This window comes from Sciurus vulgaris (genome assembly GCF_902686455.1).
Source record: "Sciurus vulgaris genome assembly, chromosome: 2".
NCBI classification, from domain to species: Eukaryota; Metazoa; Chordata; class Mammalia; order Rodentia; family Sciuridae; genus Sciurus; species Sciurus vulgaris.
The window spans coordinates 198,886,390-198,905,183 of record NC_136462.1 but is presented as its reverse complement, the minus strand read 5'-3'; the positions used below and the strand labels follow the sequence as shown (position 1 = coordinate 198,905,183).

Here is an 18,794-nt window from a genome sequence, read left to right as displayed (position 1 = left end):
TTCCGGGGCGGGAGCACATGCGCAAAAGCGTCATTGACGTCGAAAGGAAGTACTCACGCCAGCAGTTTGCGAATTGGCTACAAGTTGGCGGAGCGCGGCAGGTTGCCAAGCAACCGCTTTTGTAGATCCTCAGGCCGGGCTAGTGGAATAGTTACCTCTTCGCTTGTGAGTTAATCCTCCATTTGTCGTGTTTAGACGCCTAAGTAAAGCAAAGTTCTGATTACTGCCAAGTAACGTCCAAGGCCTGGCCCGGGGAGGTGCCTTCGCCGATGCCCGCCTCTCCGGGCCCTGGATGGGATAACGATGCGGGCGTCCAGCTTCTGGGTGAGGTTGAAGTGCGACGGCTCCTGCCTCGGGTCACACTCCGGGGGAGTGTTAAGGGCGTCAGAAGACAAGACTACTGCGGATTTAGGAGAGGGACGAGCCCCGAGGAGTAAGTGGCCTTAGGCAGCGAGCCTGATCCAGAAGCAGCTGGAGCGACCGAAGGCGGCAGCCGCGACGCCGAGCCGCGAGGGGCTGAGCGCTGACCTCAGGGATTAAAGCAGAGGGAACTTCATTGTCTGCCTCCGACACGGCGCGTTTGGGAAACTCGGCTATTATCTTAATCCGCTTGCTTTTTTGAAAGGTCAGACGACAAGTTTCAGTTTGTTGATTCCGTTTTTGAGTTTCAGTCCCAGTGCAGAAGTTCAGTCCGAGTGGCCGCCTTTAGCGGAGGAGTAAGGAGGAGCCTACTGCGAACCTGATACCTGAAAGGGAGAGAAGGGCCGCGGGACCCTCTGTTAAGTTCTTGCATGGAGTGGTCTGCACGCCCTGGTCTCCTCCCTGAGTTCCCTGCTTGGAGTGGTCTGCACGCCCTGGTCTCCTCCCTGAGTTCCCTGCTTGGAGTGGTCTGCACGCCCTGGTCTCCTCCCTGAGTTCCCTGCTTGGAGTGGTCTGCACGCCCTGGTCTCCTCCCTGAGTTCCCTGCTTGGAGTGGTCTGCACGCCCTGGTCTCCTCCCTGAGTTCCCTGCTTGGAGTGGTCTGCACGCCCTGGTCTCCTCCCTGAGTTCCCTGCTTGGAGTGGTCTGCACGCCCTGGTCTCCTCCCTGAGTCCCTGCTTGGAGTGGTCTGCACGCCCTGGTCTCCTCCAGCATCTCTGGGAGCTGCGGGATCTTGCTGTAGGTGCAGATTCAGTCAGGGTAGGGTGGGCTGAGAGCCCACGTTTGCACCAGCGAGAAGCAGATGAGACTGCAGTGTGTCCCACCACAGCAGCAGTGAGTGAAGTGGAATCGCAAAGTGGGCGGCCTGCCCCCGAACCTGATACTTACAGATGACAAAATGCTGGCAGTTCACCTTTGTCCTGTAGAAATAAGGGAGATCTATAAAATTTGTATCCATGGGTATGATTATTGACCCATGCGCTACCCAGGTGAAAATATTTTAAAATGATTAAAATTAAACTTTGATTGTGGCCACTATTCACACTGGCAAACTTTTCGGCCATTTTTACATGGGTGGATATTTATGAATGATTACAGTTATTTTGTTTCTAGAATAGAAACTGCATGTTTATAATTTTAAATCATTTATATTTTAAATTACATATAATTTTGAAATTTTAATTAAGAAGTTCTAATATTTTGGCTTAAGATTTCTAAACAGCTTGTTTGCAAAGTGTGCATCCTGAGTGTAGCTGTACCAGGAATTGGGACATTCAAAGTGAATTCCTGTCAAGAAGTACTCACATGTAAATCCTTATGGTTTTTTGTTTCACTCTTCTACCTCATTCCTTTAAAATATGACTTGAAAATATTTTAAAGGAATTTGTATCCAAAATAGTGGAAGGATTTGAGAGAACAATGGGCTTCTGCCAGCAGAGGGCAACCTTGGCTTGTTTTGGGGTTGTGTCCTTGGGATACCAAGGAATGGTGATCAAGTCCACCCAGCAAACAGAAGTGAGAGTTGCTCAGTATTTTACGTGCACATGTGGCTTAGTATTGAGTGCATCTTTTCTTTTCCGTAGCACTGAACGGATACCTACATCAAACAGTTCAACTGAGAGACACTGATGAAGTCAAATGGAAATCCTAGTGTTTTGCCTAATTTTGTGCAAAGTGCTCTATTTTGTTTTTATTGTGAAATCATGACTTCTGAAATCACTTAGCATCACCAATGATGACATTTAAATTTCTCAGAAAATGGGATATTACAAGCAACATCTGTTTTATGAGGATCATTATGAATCCTTAAGTAAAAAAAAAAAAACAGGACAAGCCTTTTTTTTTGCTGTATTACTTACTATTCACTTTACAAACAGATTCCAATTCAGTGTTCTTCCTAGATTAAAATTATGGAAATATTCAAAATAGATAAGGGAGATGATGATAAGGGATGTTGATTGTTGCCATTTTAAATAGCTATTTCACAGTAATCTTTTCTGGGAACAAATCTTGTGAATTAGAATGCTAGATGGTTCCCAAATAGCTGCTAGCACTAATCTTTCATCTGCATCCAGTACAGATTGCAGAAGACATGTTTGGGTAATGCTAAGATGGCGGTTGGCATTGAGCTAAGAGGTGGCGCATAATTAACGTTAACACGGTGTGATCTACTTTTGCCAGATTAGTTAATGTCTCCTTTGTGCTAGTGGTCAACAGATATTCCTCATTCTTTCTTGATTGGTACCGAGGGTCGTGCTTCAATTGTGCTAATCCTAAGCTGATTCATTGGCTGCCTTAGGTATATAAGACACACCTATAGGAAGCACTGGGGAATAGCCGGATAAGCAGCTAGCAAAGAGGATAAGCAACAGTTAAGCAGCACCTCTGAATGATGGCAGAACGCAGGTTGCAGATTGCAGAACAGAGAAGTAAAGCCACACCTCTAGATAGCAGAGTGAAGGATGCAGGATGTAGGATGCACCTTTAAGAAGAAGCAGCAGAACTAAGAATATAAAGATCTCTGAAAGTGTAGTCTCTCTCTCTTTCTTTAGGCAAAGCCTCTCTCTCTCTCCCTCCCTCTCCCCCCCCCCAAAGCAAGTAAGCCTCATTTCCTTTGTCCTCTATAAACAAGCAAACAAGCAAGAAAGCAGCCCTCTAAAGAGAAAGATAGAAGTAGCTCAGTTTCCAGTCCACCTCTGATAAATATCCGCGCAATTGTTGCTGCAAGCGGTAACAAATTGCCACGGGTGGCGACAACAGATAAGTATTAAAGCCAAACTGTAGCGTGATTTGTTCCTTTTTTCACTTCCCAAGTAATCAAAAACTGTTTCAAGTAAGTATCCAGCTGAAAGCTTGAGTTGATTTCTTATCTGAACTGAAATGTATCTGAAAACTATTTTCAAATTTATTTCCAAATTTTAATAACTATTGTATATTTGTCACTCCCATTTTTGACAGTGATAGATGTCTTGTGGGTTAAATATATTTCTAACTTAGAAATTTCCTCCTTCACAAAACTTATCAAAGTTCAGTGACATTGTTACATGTTAAGGGATTAAGTATGGTATAAATTAAAACTTTGAAATTTATAAAATTTCATAAAAATTTTTCTTAAAATTTTTAATAGTCTCACAAGCAAATCAAAATAACAGCACACCAGAAATGTTCTCAAAATAAAACCATATCAGTGCTGATATTCAAGTGTTCAGGGAATATAACATATTCATTAATGTTATACACATGGCATCAGGGAGACCTTGGTGTGGCATACAACAGTAAGCACAGACCTTCCCCTAGAGTACATGCCAGGACACATGTGAGGCACTTTACATGCACCAGTATAGTGTACCCAGACTCTCAGGCTTAAGTCTTGATGCTATCATTTATTAATTATATGACCCTAGGAAAGTTAAACTCTCTATACCTTTATTTTCTCATCTGTAAATGGAGATGATAATTAAAGTACCTTGCTCCTAGGGGTGTGAGTATGAAATGAGTCATTGTTTCTAAAGCACATAGAAAAATACCTGGCACAGAGTAAGTGCTATCTAAGTACCTTTTAAATTGTACTTGTTTAATCCTTACTCCAGCCTAAGCAGGACCCTCTCACAGCCTGTGCAATCACACAGGACCCCAGGCTAAGAAGGATCCTGTGTTGGGTTTAATTCCATGCTGGTGTTTTCTCGAGATTCTTAACTCTAGGACACGGGCTCCCATTTACGTTTTGCTCTTGGCCTGCATATTCTGTACCTGGCCCTGCTCTTGAGGCAGATGGGTTTTGTCCCCTTTTGTTACTGTAGCTTTGGACAAGTAACATCTTCAGTGCTGTCACCTGTAAACCACAGTTGTAACTGCCGAGTAATCACAGGGTTCTTTGGAAAATGAAATGAGATCATATATATGAGCAGTGACTGGCACATTTAAGACTTTAGAAATGGTATCTTTATTACCATTTAAGACCAACCCAACATTTATGTACTGATATAAACACATATTCTTGCTTAAAATCACTAGCAATGTTTGCTACTGCTGTCTACTGAAAGTACAGAATAAAATCATAAAACTCATGTATATCAAAATTAAGGTAAGTGTATAAGGGGAAAAGAACATATTGTTACTGTTGGAGAAGCACCTACTAAAATTTGAGACTTTTGTGAATCTTAAAACTGAAGAAGTTCATTGTTCTATAGACCGAGACTAAAGAATTCTGGGCTTGAATTTGGGCAATAATGCATAACACCTGGAGAAAAATTTTCTAATACAGTCGATAAAAAAGTATGCTCAAAACAAAATAAAGCAAAGCACTGAAGACTACATCAATCCAAGTATTTATTCATGGTAAATTTTACTAGTTTTAGAAGTAAATTAATGCATGAGGATACCTATACTATGAAGGCAAAGAGAATGTGAAAAGAAATTACCAGATGCTATAATTCCTTTGCAATATTACAGATTGACTGTTGTTGATACTAGTAAAATACCTCATATCTTACATTAGTTATATTGTAGAAGGTAAATAAAATATTTCATAAGATTTTTATGCATACAAAACACTTTCAAATAAAATTTCAAAGTCAAAATCATATTCTTTTACAATTTAGAAGATAGAATAAAAATCAGTATGCAGATAATCTTCTAAATAAAATTAGAATATAGCATTTGTTTTGACAAAACATAATGGAAATTATTTCACTTTACAGAACTACAAATATATATTCTTTCCACAACAGTGTTTGCCAATTAAATTAATGAAAAGCCTCTGGCAAACAGGTTCTTCCATTCTCCAAATGTACTTTTATATCCATCCTCCAAATTTTAATTTGTTGGGTAAGTACACTCTGGAAAGGTAATCTGAGGACAGGGAGGTCAAAGCTTGGATTTCTGCCTTCATTTTAGAGTTTGCCATTATTTCCATCTGTCAATAAGAGGTAAAATATCACAAAATCAAAGTTCTTTGCTGCAGGTCTGTCAATTCAACAAAGGAATCAGTCTAGACTTGTTTTATTATCCACAACCACAGGCAACAGTCCTCAGGGTCAGCCACAATATCCTGCTATAGGTAAAATTATCAGACATAAGAATACCCAATACAGATGCCTTCAGTAATTAGGCATGCTCTGGGAGTATTATGATTTCTTTTTCATTTTTTAATCACATAAACTATGAGAGGGTATCAACAATGGGTAAATAATTGATAAGGGTAAAAATAGACCAGCTGCGTCTGGCTGATCTCATCTATTAGCATTCACATGATTCTGTTTCAACAACTATTTACTACTAAACCACAACATTAGTTGTTGATTATATAAAATTACAAGGCTATTTTCAAAATATTATGTGAACAGCCACCATTTAAGTAAACGGCAGTTAAACTTTACACAACACTTGAATTTTAAAAAGAAACATCATATACTTCTCTCCTCCAAACTGGCTGGCAAGTAACATAAGGCCTCTTCAGGATGCTATCAAGTTTCACTTGGTCCTGTTTTGTCAGTGGAATCAAACTATCTCTGGGTATATTCAACCTGGTAAAAAATAAATGGAAAAAAAAAGTAAAAATGTGTTCCTATCACACGTATATTTGCCTGTATTTACTGCACTATTTCAAGAAACTCAGAAACCACTCATGAGAAAGTCAGTACAGACTTTAAGTTCAGGAGTGGGAGCTCTGTCAAGTTCTAGACCAGCAAGTCTTGAAGCAGGTAGTGGAAGTTTGTTTCTGCAGTAAACAATTCTAAGCCTTTTACTTTCTTCTCAGCAACCACAGGGGTGTGACAGGAAGACACACTGGTTATTAAACCTGTGCTCCCAGCACTGGCGCCGTGTGTGACACCAAGGCAACTGAACAAGGTGTGTGCTCAAGCTTCCCAGAGCTTCGAGTCCCACCTGCATGGCCAGAGGCTGAGCTTCACTGAAGGACATTAGGTTCCAACAGGTGCTTAGCTCTTTGTAATTCATTCAGGACATGATGAGTCCACTGCTTTCTACTTGCATGTGTGTGCACGTACACACTCACCTGCCTAGTTTTAAATTTGAAAAAAGCAGATGTAATTTTATCTTGGTATGTGTTTAAAAATAGGAGATGAGAGGTCTGGGATTTAGGGCATAATCTTTTTGAAGTCACAAATTCTAGATTTCTCAGGAGAGCTCCGGTTTCAGCCTTTTTCTATGTCCCCATAATTATGAGCATTTGCCAGTGGCAGTCCCTGGGCAGGGGTGACAGTCTGACTGAGAGAGAGGCCTAGATCTCTTCCCTCGCAGCATGTTTGCATAGTACCAAACTAATTTTCCTCTTCATATGCATTTGGGGTGGTTCTGAGGGCACTCGTGGAATTTACAAGATGCAGCTAGAGTTTCTCCAAGCCCTCTAACTTAAAAATTAGCAGATCATGTGTCCTGAATTTATGTTGCAAATGGCCTTCATACAAATAGATCACCTCCAAGGCATTTTGATCATGACACATAACACAAAATTGTACAAAACTTTAATTCACTGGATGTAAATGTCAAAAATAAGTTTCCTCTCATTCTTCAATTTTGTAATAAGTATCTACCCAAAAACTGTTCATGGTCCATATTTAGAAAACAAGCACCTGTAACCAAGGGTTGTTTACTGCTTAAAGAAATCCAATAAGCACGCTAAGTTCATTTTCACTGGCAAATTAAAACAACAAGAAACATTTCAAAATATCACATAAGCAAAAAGGAAAAAAGTGTTATTATCTTATGCTGAGAGACATGATGTCTCTTATTCTCCAGACAGAATAAAACAACCTGTCTACAGTGGTGCATGCCTGTAATCCCAGTAGCTTTGGAGACTGAGGCAGGAGGATTGAGAGTTCAAAGCCAGCCTCAGGAACTTAGTGAGTCCCTAAGCAACTTAGCAAGACCATCTTTAAATAAAAAGGACTAGAAATGTTCAGTGATTAAGTGACCCTGGGTTCAATTTCGAGTATACAAAAATAAATGTTCTTAAAATGTGTACACTCTTTGACCACCAATTCTTCTGAGAATTCTGCCTCAGGGACTCTTTAAAGATGCAGGTGAAGGTTTAGTTTAGAGAACCCATCAACACACTATCAGATATTTGGAAACCACTTAAGTGTCTAGCTATGAGGGACTAGCCACACAAACACCAACATGTCCAGAATTGGAACTTGGTAGTAGGAGACATTAACATGAAGTCATACAAGACTTCATGATAGGGAAAAGTGATCACACTGTGCTATGTGAAAAACACATTACAAATAATAGTAGAGGATGATCACATTTTTGTGGAAAAGTACGGTTGTGCACAGAAAATCTAGAAAAGCAAGGCTGCTTAACTGTAGATGATTTTTATCTTGTTACTTTTTGATTTTTTTCTATAATGAACAATATATATTAAAGTTACCACACTTGAGGTTCCCAAACTATCCCAAAATGAGGTTTTTATGAAGTTAAAAATGTAAATGTATGATAAAATTGAGTCATATGGCAAATGATGTTGTCAGTGATTACCATTTAACTAGAGTCCATGCATTATACTTTAAGTACAAAAAAATTACAAAATGTTTTAACCATAAATATTTGTAGCTAGCTGAAAGTGTTATAATTAACTAAACTCATTCATTAAGTATTTTAGTAGTAGAGCAGAAGCACTGATGAATTAAATTCATAATTATGTAATCCTGAATCATAGTGGACAATGTAAGTTAAAAACAACATCAAGAGCTTTTCCTTGCAGCAACTTTTCAGGCTTGTTATGTATCACAATGAGTCATTGTTTTAAACGTCCTAATTCTGCTATACTGTCTAACCTTTTAATATCAGAAGGGAGTAGCCCAAGCCATCTCATAGCTGGAACTGTGAGGTTATGGGCTTCAAAAGACATAGACTGAAATGAAGAGCAAAAGTATATTAGGTGAGGCTAACTTGCAGAAAACTATCATACTGGTTTCTGTAGACAATTTCTAAGGACAAGGCACTGAAATGCTCTGTAGTATTTCTATAATAATTTTTTATGAAGCGAAACTACAAATGAATCTCTCTGATCTGCATTCATTACTGTGAGTCCATCTCTCCACCCTGCTCTGCCATGCTTTTTATCTGTTATAAATTTGACCAGGCATCAGGATCATGTGGAGGTGCAGGTTCGGTAGTTTGGATGTGGACTGAGAGTTGCAAGTTGCCAGGGGATGCGGAGCTGCTAGCTAGAGACCACCTTTGGAGAAGCCCTGATGTATGGCTGCAGACTATAGTGGTGAAATTTGGTGGTGGTTTCCTTCCTCCTCGTGGTGGGAGAAAAAGGATCCCAAATGTCGAAATTCAAGACTGTAAGATTCAGTGTACGTTTGGCAATGAGACACTATTGTTACCCTGGGACCCTGCAGGAACTTTAGTAGGCTGGAACATGCAGGATGACAGTGCCTCTTGCCCATAGCTCATCTGTTCCCTGTGTGTACTGGTCATGCTGGGAGCTGAACTCCCAGCCACTAAAGAGCAGAAGATCCCAAAATAGGACACTTGGCTCCCTGAGTGCACTCTGGAGGTCCTTAGCTACTAGGGGAATAAGTGAACACATCACCCAATAAATATAAATGTCTAAACAGTGGAGAAAGCAAAAATACTTTACTCACCATAGACCCATACTTATAGATGCACATTATTTCTATGCCTGTTACAAGAAAGTTAACTTAAAATTAGTCTTATATATTACAGATTAAATAATTTACACTCAGATTTTATCTAACATCTGCCATTTTTAGTTTTGTGGACACTAGCAGTAAAAAATCCATTTCATATGGCAAAACAACTATAAATTGCCTTAAATGATTACAGTATTAAATTTTAACTTAAACATTTTTAAAATATTTTATGAAAGTATTCTAAGAGCAGAAAAACACAACTACAAATATGACTTAATTGTGACTTTGTTCCAAATAGTCCAAGGATAAGTTACCATGCGGATCAGCATCTACTAGTGTGAAAACAGGAATGTGAAACGAGTCCCACAGCTTTTTGACTAAAAGTCTCGTGTTCAGATCAGGTACGCCCTTTCCCTAAAAGCAAGGTAGATATTAGTTATTTCAATTCCAGTAAGATGAGTCGGTACAACTACACCTTTATTTGGTTAATAATTTAAAAGGAGATCCCCCACCTTGAATTTTAGATGGGAGAAGCCTGGTGTTGAAAGTGAACCAATGTCCAATATGTGCAGGGTAAAGGAGCCCATGTACATTCATACCTGTGCCTCAGTTATGCCTCAGTTAGTCCTAGGAAATATTTCAGCAGAAACAGAAGTAATAAAAACCCTACACGTTTAATGATGCCCACATAGTATTATTTAAAATGGCAAAAACTACAAAAAAAAAAAAAAAAAAAAAAAAAACCTAACAGCAGGGATATGGACAGTGGCCATGGCAGAGCAGTGGCAGGAAACCAGCTCTGGAGTCAGAAAAACTGGGTTGGCATGTGTGGCTCTGTGCTTCCTAGTGGCACAAAGATGACTGAGTATAGAAACCTCCCTGCAGTTTAACCTCTTAAAGGTTATTATAGGAATGAAATTATTTTACAATTATAAAATCTTTAGACGAGTGCCTGGTTTAATTTTAGGGTTTAATAAACCCTACATGCTGGAATAATATGAAGCCATTAAAACAATACTACAGAAAAGTACTTTAAAGAGCATTACAATAATGCAAGAGAAAAGCAGAAATCCAAACAAAACATGGGGCAGAGGAGGAAGCAGAGAATATGTTGCTATGATGAATGGACTTTGCAGCAGATAGCTCCAAGTTTGAATTTGCTCTCTGCCCATCATTACTGATGCCCTAGCTGTATCTGTAAAGTCACTATAGACCTGCCTGCCATGGACTTCTGGCATTATTGCAACACACAGCTGAATTATTTGACTCAAGTCCTAGTTCTGAGCAGCCACAGGTCTGTGTAGGACACCTCCCTGCACTGTAGCTCCTGCTATTAAAGCAGAGGTAATGACTACAGATCTCACAGAGCAGTTGAAAGTCTTTACAAGTTGATACGTGAGGAATGGCAACACGGGAGAACTCTTATTAGGTAAAGTGTTCCTGGTGGGTCAGAACGCTTAGGGAATGGTAATGCATTTTAATTTTTTCCTTTGGGAAAAGGTAACATATGGACATGGTAGAGGAGTCAAATAATATCAAAGGACATCTGGTGAAAGTGGCTCTTCCTAGCCTGGCCCTCTATCCCAGCTCCACTGGCCAGCTAGGTGTGGGCGTTTCATGGTGGTAGTAATGGCAGTCATCAGGGGACACCCAGAGGCACCAGTGTGGGGCTACGTGCCCGTGCATTCAGCAGGACTGGAGGGCAACATGCAAAGAAAGCAGAAACAGTGGATTCTATGTGAGGCTCCCCTCCCTACATGCACGTTCTTTATAAGCACTCTTACACCTCTCCTCAACCTAGTGGGACAAGAGCTGTGCTCCATGTGCATCTCCAACACCAGGGCTGAACAGAGTTACTGCAGCTTTCTGTCTGTAGTGGCTTGTCTACAACTGGACAAGCATGGCCTCTCAGCACTGAGATGTAAGAAGAGGACAGGGCCAAAGAATGAGCTGAAGGACAACCCATGAGAGACTGTTCCCCTCAGGGGCTCAGTAACATGGCCTCTCTTGCTTATGAGTTCTCAGTCTGCACTTTCCATCTTGACTCTTGTTCCTTGACTTCAAACTAGGCAGATGCCACCAAGATTTTCATCTGTGACCCCAAGTTTCTATTTCTAAAACCACATCAAGATCGCTCATAAAAAGCTGAGTGTTCTGCCTCTTGTCCTGTAGCTATCCTTGTGATACCGCAGGGAGGTCCACACACCAGAGCCATTGTGACTCACTCCTCACATGCCCTGGTCACCAAGTCCTCTTGAAACATCCTCTAATCCAGTCCTTCCCTGGTTGTCCTGCTCCTTTCATCCTCCTGATAGCCCCGACTCCTGTCACCTCTATCTAACAGATGCGTTATCACAGTAATCCTGTCATTTCCCTCCTGGCCAGTTCAAAAACTTTCTGAGGGCCTGGTATTTCTGCACTACGTCAGGATGCTCCTTGGGACTGTCCAGGCCTTCAGGACTCTGCCCAGCTGCCCCAAGTCCTGCTTCCTCTCTGGGCAGCTCTGCTCACTGCTCCACAAACATACCTCACAAACACCATACTTACTGTTAATCCAATAAGCCAGGAGAATTTTAAGTAGAAGAGCTTTCTTTCCTTCTTCAAAGAACTAGGATTTTACACAGATCTATAAAAGCAGAAGCTGGGAAAAGAGCTTATAAGGGAGCAGAACACGATCCCGTCTCTCCTTCAGTCGCTCCACCTGCGCACAGCCCAGCCCCACTTCCTCCTCTGTCCTTCCCACCGCAGAAGCTTTTATCGCCTCACTGCAGTACTGTGGGTTCCACTCACGTCACCTATAGCAGGAGGCTCACTACCTGCAATGAGCTGAAGGTTTCGTCCCCACTACCTTCAATGTGATGGTTCTAGGAGGTGGGGCCTCTGGTAGGTGACTAGGTAATGAGAATGGAGCCCCCCTGAATGGAAATTTTGCCCTTATGAAAGGAAGCTTGGAAAGGTCCTCTTATTTACTCCATGAGGACTTGTTAAGAAGAAGCTCCCCAGCTTCCAGAACTGGGAAAAGCAAAGGCTATTACTTCAGCCCTGCAGTTTGTGGTATTCTCTTAGGGCAGCATGGACTAGCTAAGACACCACCTTTTGTTTAACAATGCCACAGTTCCCGGCGTATTATCTCACCCACAGGAATCCTAACGTATGCTTCTGTGTTCTTTGCACATTGATGTCTAAAAACAGCAAGCTCCTTTTGACTAAATTAATGAAATTAATGGTATACAAACCTGTGTGAGGGAAAAAAGAACATCCCTTCTCCAGGCCCTGGGACTGACATGAGACAGACAAACAGCAGCTGTGAGAAGGGGGCAAGGGAGGCTGAAGGCCCGTGAAGGCTCACCCTGGTGTTGCAAACTCATGGGTATCAATGGATCAGGACCATCACTTCCAGGGTAGGTTTGAGGATGCTAAATAAACACTCTGAACATTCCTGTTCTACGGCATCAAACAATGCACTATACTGAAAACAGAATGTGACCCAAATTGCACAGATAGTGTTAGGAATCCCTCTCCAGTCATCACAGTAGCATCTGTGAGTCCTGGAAGTGAAGTGAAGTAGGTACTGTACCGTAACCAGGATACATGGAGACATCTTGTTGCAAAAGTCATCATCTAGGAGACGCTGAAATGTTGCATCTTTTTCTACAATTAACAGAAATTTTGCATCTGTAATTATATCTGTGAAGTTAAGGCTGATAAATAAAGGCAAGGGTATTTCAGTTTAATCAACAACTATCTGCCATACAGATCAATTAAAAAACAGCTATAGAAAGAATAGTTTGATTTTAACCTTTAAATATATAAACATTATCTACCCATATATTTAGATACGTGTCTCTCTCACTTCATGCTGAGCTCCTAAGAAAGTCCACAGGGTCTAACTTTGTTGGTAAACATTATGAAGGCTTGGTTTATCAAAGGAATGAATGAACATTCCAGAAGTTTAAGTAGTTTTCCCACTTAAAGGATACTCCGAATTCCTTGAATATTAGATGGCACAGCAACAGCCTAAGTTAAAATAAAAGACAGTTTTTATTTTAAACGGAAAACAAATAATGACATAATTTATCACAAAAATCCTATGCTTTCATGTTCTCTGACTACCAGTTTTAAGAGTCCTATTGCTCAGTGAGGGAACAGTAAGAAACAGATGGAACCCTCGATAAGAAAACAGACGCACAATCTACACACTTCCCTGCAGGAAGAACTCCTGGGAAGCACCTCAGAGACATGACTTTCTACTGCCCTAACTTTTGGGCCACCCATCCAAACTGCTGTGCTGGTCCAGGGCTGCATGTTCCCTATGTACCAGAGCCCAGCAGGAGGCTTAGTGTTAAAACAGACATTTTTATGGAGATTATGTAAATAACATTGCTAAAACGAGTAAGCCACACTCTACCTGAAATACAATAGTATATTCTTTTCTTTGTACTGGGGATTGGACCAGAGGTGTTTAACCACTGAGCTTTACAAAAAACTTTTTTTTTTTTTTATTTTGAGACAGGGTCATGCTAAATTGCTTAGGGCCTTGCTAAATTGCTGTGGCTGGCTTTGAATTTTCCATCCTCCTGCTTCAGCCTGAGCCTATGGGATTACAGGTGTGTGCCACCATGTCCAGCTTAACAGTACATTTTTAAAGAGAATATATATGGATGTGTATTTCAGTATGACAATTAACATATAACTATGTGATATACAACTCCATAAAGCATGTACCTAATGCATCCTTCCATTTTATTTAAAAATCTTAAGCTCTAAATTATACAATAAAGCTAGAAATAAAATGCATTCCAAAACTGAGCAAACTGGAAGGCAGTTACAGCATGTGACACCTCAAGGATGCTTACTGTCGCGCCACAGGGACAATGCACTTTGGTGCCATCTTCTTCAATGTATCTTAAATTGCCAGCTATTAGCCCTTTGGATGTTGATAACTGAAAAATAACAGACATATCTGAAACCTTTCCACTGATATATTTTATGCCAAATCACTCTTCATGTTATTTGCTAAAATTATTTGTATTTCAGCTCAGATGGAATTTAGAAATGGAGAAAATGTATAAAGGTATTTAGGAATTAAACCTATTTGATAATTTACCTGTTTTAGTCCATTCATCTAAAATAATGATTATTAAAATTCATGAGAAAAATATAGTATCAAATGATATCAAAAGAAGGCAAAGATTACTTTTATTGCAATTTCTATACAAACATCATGCTTTAAAATGGAAAGTTTTGTTTGCAAAACTGTGAAAGTGTCATTCTTCTCACTAACTTGTAAAATACTGTTTTTCTTTAAAATGCTATGTTTGTCATATAATGGGTTTACTATTTTAAATAGATACATAAAACCAATAAAATGAAAAGTTTTGCATTACATACTACTTACTATATGCAGACTCCTCCTGGGCACTCTGAGCATACAAGAAATGTCATTGATAATGTTGTCCACAACAGTCTGGTTACCGAAGAGTTGGCTGTCAGTGTAATATATGTCTCTATGAAAGTTTAAAACACACATTTCTAATTAATCATGTCCTTTTTGAATATGACAAATATTAGAGTGCTTCTTTGAAAACTTTAACTGAATAAAACACAACACATAATAAAAGTAATTTATTACCCAGAGTGTAGTCTTACGTGACTTCTCAAAACAGATAATAAAAATTGATCCAACTAAATCTCACACTGCATTCAAAAAATACTTTACCAGAACAATATACTTACCTTTTAGTTGCATAAGTGTTGCTCTGTACTAATTTATAAATCATGGACAATATTTTAAGAATTAGAGCTGGAAAATAAAATGCAATAAACAATTTACTTGCCATTTATCTTAGTGATTCTAAACACACTGCTATCAAGAGTCTTTACTGTCCACAATTACCATTCCTAACATTTTAAAAATTGTCTTTCTGAAATAGAAGACTTAATAGTTGCCTGGAAAATTAGATAAAATTAATTGCTCTATGGACAGAAGAACAGAGAATAAAGTTATATTGAACCATAAACCTTGAAAAATACATGTATTTAGAAATGAGTCTACTTCCACAGTGTTGACAGTGCAAAATTCTAGAAAATTATTCTAAGTACAACTCACCTATTAAAGAACAAATAAATTCACTTAACTAAGACAAGAAAAATCTAGAAAATAATCAAATTTATTTATTCTTCAATACTCAAAGCTAAGAAAGATCACTTTACCAAAATTTTTAACTGATTTTGGAGAATCACTTTTGATTTTTCTTGTGGTACAATGAGCCACCATCTGAAGGCCAACAGAATCTTCAAACCTGTAATTTTGTTTAAAGTGAAGGAATAAAACGAAAATTACTTAGCTTCTTAACACTGAGCAATACATTTTTAAACTTTACTTTTTTTTTTTAAGGATGGAACCTAGTGCCTCACATGTGGCTAGGCAAGCACTCTACCACTGAGCCACAATCCCAGCCCCGCAAGCAATACACATTTAATGTTTCTTCTGCACATCTTGTAAACCCCACATTTCTTCTTGACACAAGCACTAAAACTTTAGGAGACCTGGCTTGTGAGCTTATATCAGTCCAGGTGGTAATTATGTAATTAGCTTTGCGACATACAGCAGCAATAAGATAAAGGTATTTTGGATAAATACCTGTTATTATGGAGTGTGTACACTTCTTTCTTGAAAAGATATTTAGTATATGTAAAATGTTTTCAAATATCTCACAATTTATTAGCATTTTACTCATTTTAATAATTTATTTATTGAATAGTTTGACTCAATAATACATAATACATAAAATAACAATCTACCTTAGCTTGTTAAATGGAACCAAGCCTCTCCCAAAGGTAGCAGAAGGCACCAAGCAAAGACATCGGATGTCATCTGCTTTGATGCTAGATAAGATCCATCTTTCAAAATATTATGCAAACTATGATTCAAAAGAACACAGTTCACATCAATTATATTGGCCATAGTAAGTAAAGAGTTTCAAAATTCCTTTTGTTCTGTTATAACTCTTAGAGATGTGAGAACTATTTGGTACTACTTTTCCTTATTTAGCAGAGAAGATTTTACATGCTGGGGAAAAGGAAAACACTGTATCACTTGGCGCTGACTCAGATGAAGTTGTTGGACTAAGGTGCTCTCCTGGTCAACTGGCTCCGCGTTTGTACTTCAGTCAGTGTCAACTGGTGGCTGCTCTGAGCTTCTGCAGTGCAGATGAGAACCACACCCACAGTATCGCCTCCCAGCTTGCAGGGGAGAGTAGATTCAAGCCTGTTTTCAGAAAGGTCACAGCATTTGAAACGCTAACCTCTTTTGGTGCTCCTTTTTTTTTTGCTAGCTTATTTTCCCTTATTTTTTACACCTACTTTTTAGCTTACATGACTACCTGTATGATGTTTATTCCCATATGTATATACATATATATATATAGGGGGGGCACGGAAAAGGCAATAAAAATAATGAAAATTGACTAGAATTCTAAATAAAATATACCAAATAATGACACAGATACATTTAAAAATAAAACTGAGAAATGCCCACTTTATATTTTCCCAGCTGGATCTGTTGCCTATTGTGAAGGCAGGTGCTTCCTTTCTTGCCAAGCTTGTGATTATGTCTTGCATAATGTTTTCAATAGATGCAAGAATCTCAGCACTGAAACAAGAAACAATGATCCAATTATAATCGTAAGGTATGCCTTTACAATATGTAACATTTTCGTACATTAATACTAAAGTAACTTTTTGTTTCATTGCCTTTGAACTTGAGATCCTCTTGCCTCAGCCTCCTGAGCTGCTGGGAATACAGGCGTGTGCTGCTGTGCCTAGTTTACTGGTTGTTCTTTGACTTGGAAATCCATGTCAGTAAAGATTTCTTCCACTAAATTTCATATCAGTACTGCATTAAAACAACTGTATTCACAGTGGTTACTTATGATTTCATTTGCTTGTAATTTCATTTCTCAAATTACCAACTGAAGTAACCTCTTCCTTTTACGTGAATGACACGATAACAAAACTACAAGTATATTTTTATCTACTCATATTAGCTTACTTAAACCTGAATTTCAATATAAACTTGATGGCCTGAAATACTGATGGATGTTTTAATTAAAAATGATGTAACACTGGTCCAGAATTTCCCAAAAATGTAATGCAAAAATATTTCAAAAGAAACATTTATTGTAGCACATTGCCTAATTGGTCTCATGCCTTAAAATCAGCCCTTTTGAGTTTTAGTGAGTAAAAAAGAAAAAGTTTAATTACTACCATGAAAAGAACACGTCTTGAGTTCTGCACTAAATGGTTGATTTGGCAACTACGATGCCACTGTACAGCAAAATGTTAAGACACAACCCCGCATCCTGTCAGCTGGCTTTTAATTTCACAAGCCATCAGCTTCGAAAAATGTTGTTCTGTTACAAATAACATTGGCATATTGTCTAGGAAGAGGAATCAAATTACTGCTAGAAAATGGGCAGAATGCTGAAAATTTTTATTTCCACAGAAACTTTGCAGTTTTTATTAAAAATCAGTAAAACAAGTCAGATCAGAAAGTAAAATTTAAAACATTTCATGCTTTTTAAATCCGAGAGGTAAAAATGAGCCCAAATATCTTATTTATTTTTCATAGTCTGAAAGGAAAAAATGTTGGGCAATACCATCAGCAACTTTATGACGGATCATAAACAACAGGGCAAACAAGGGACCTGCCACTCCCTCCTCTCCACTCCTGGGTCCTTCCTCAAAGTAAGGCCTTCTGCAAAAAAGTGTTTGCTTGTGGGGTTTTTGATAGTTGGTTTGGGCTTAAAAGTAACTGCTGAGGGTGAAACACTTTACTTATAAACCAGAAGGAACAGTTCGGGGAAGCACAGGAGGGCGACTGAAAGGAGGCCCGTCACGTGCACATCCTGTTAAGCGCGCCCGGGTCCCGTCTCCGAGGCTGGGATGTCTACACTGGCGCTGAACCCAGGGCGCTGGACACGGAGCCAGCCCCGCCCTGTGAGGTTCTATTTGCGACCGGGTCTTGCTACGCTGCTCGGGCTGGCCTCGCGCCTGCGGGCCTCCGGCCTCGGCCTCCCAGGCGCTGTGCTGGCAGGCGCGCACCAGGTGCGCCCGGCTCCGCAGCCGATTCTAAACCAATCATTTAACACGTGCTCACGGGGGGCACCCGACCACGCCCGGGGCGTCCAACCACAGATCCCGAGCGCGGGGCTCTTTCTCGCGTCCCCGAGGGCCCGGCTCGGCGGCCCAGCACCCGCCCGAGCTGGCCGCAGCCGCCGCCCTGGATGTTCTGAGGGGGACGCGCTGCCGCGGGCGGGTCCACACCCCGGCGGGGGTCCACACCGGGGCTCAGGGTCCACAGTGGACGGAGAACTCGGTCCCTCCCCGGGGTTCAGACTCGGTCCACAGTGCCAGGTTCAGGGGGCCGGGCGGGACCCCGTACCTGGAGGCCAGGCGGGTCCCCTGCGTGCCGGCCTCCGCGCCGCCTCTCCTCAGGGCGGCCACCAGTGAAGCCCGGTGCCGGTCCAGGACCTCGAAGAACGCGGCCTCTGCCCCGGGCGCCACGGCCATGCGGGCCTCACAGGGCCGTTCCCGCGCTCTCTGCTGCGCATGCGCGCTGCGGAGCGGGGAGGGGGCACGCTTACGCACGCGCACTCCGGGGCGAGGGCCACGCATGCGCACGCCCGGGCAGCGCAGCGCAGCGCCACGCGGGGCTTGCAGCGCCCTCTTGGGCAGCTGCGGCTT

At 40.6% G+C, this 18,794-nt stretch overlaps 1 protein-coding gene and 1 long non-coding RNA gene across 5 annotated transcripts; one reads left to right on the top strand and one right to left on the bottom strand.

Moving 5' to 3' along the window:
* The first annotated feature begins 71 nt into the window (after positions 1-71).
* On the top strand, positions 72-1,732 carry LOC306655149. Its single transcript, XR_013762213.1, has 2 exons — positions 72-826; positions 1,048-1,732. It is a non-coding gene; the product is annotated as an uncharacterized lncRNA (long non-coding RNA).
* Positions 1,733-4,052: 2,320 nt separating this feature from the next.
* On the bottom strand, positions 4,053-18,628 carry SPO11 (SPO11 initiator of meiotic double strand breaks). 4 transcript variants are annotated; one of them, XM_079126984.1, is made up of 13 exons: positions 18,493-18,628; positions 16,588-16,701; positions 15,261-15,349; positions 14,784-14,850; positions 14,446-14,554; positions 13,904-13,990; positions 13,028-13,064; positions 12,625-12,734; positions 9,362-9,461; positions 9,039-9,076; positions 8,220-8,296; positions 5,834-5,945; positions 4,053-5,335 (listed from the first exon to the last, which is right to left on the bottom strand). In XM_079126984.1, the coding sequence occupies exons 1-13, from the start codon at positions 18,618-18,620 to the stop codon at positions 5,216-5,218; spliced, it is 1,188 nt and encodes a 395-aa protein (XP_078983110.1). In that variant the 5' UTR covers positions 18,621-18,628; the 3' UTR covers positions 4,053-5,215. The 4 variants fall into 4 exon arrangements, with proteins under 4 accessions (XP_078983110.1, XP_078983111.1, XP_078983112.1 ...); XM_079126985.1 differs by lacking the exon at positions 13,904-13,990; XM_079126986.1 differs by lacking the exon at positions 16,588-16,701.
* Positions 18,629-18,794: the final 166 nt, after the last annotated feature.

Bases quoted from the DNA above. Each gene is read 5' to 3' on its own strand.
- SPO11 (XM_079126984.1), bottom strand. From the start codon at position 18,620: ATGGCCGTGGCGCCCGGGGCAGAGGCCGCGTTCTTCGAGGTCCTGGAC. The intron at 9,462-12,624 runs GTACAGTACCTA...CCTTGCTTTTAG, and splicing joins CTCCATGTATCCTGGTTACG to GGAAAGGGCGTACCTGATCT. The intron at 9,077-9,361 runs GTAACTTATCCT...TTCTTGTAACAG, and splicing joins AGTAGATGCTGATCCGCATG to GCATAGAAATAATGTGCATC.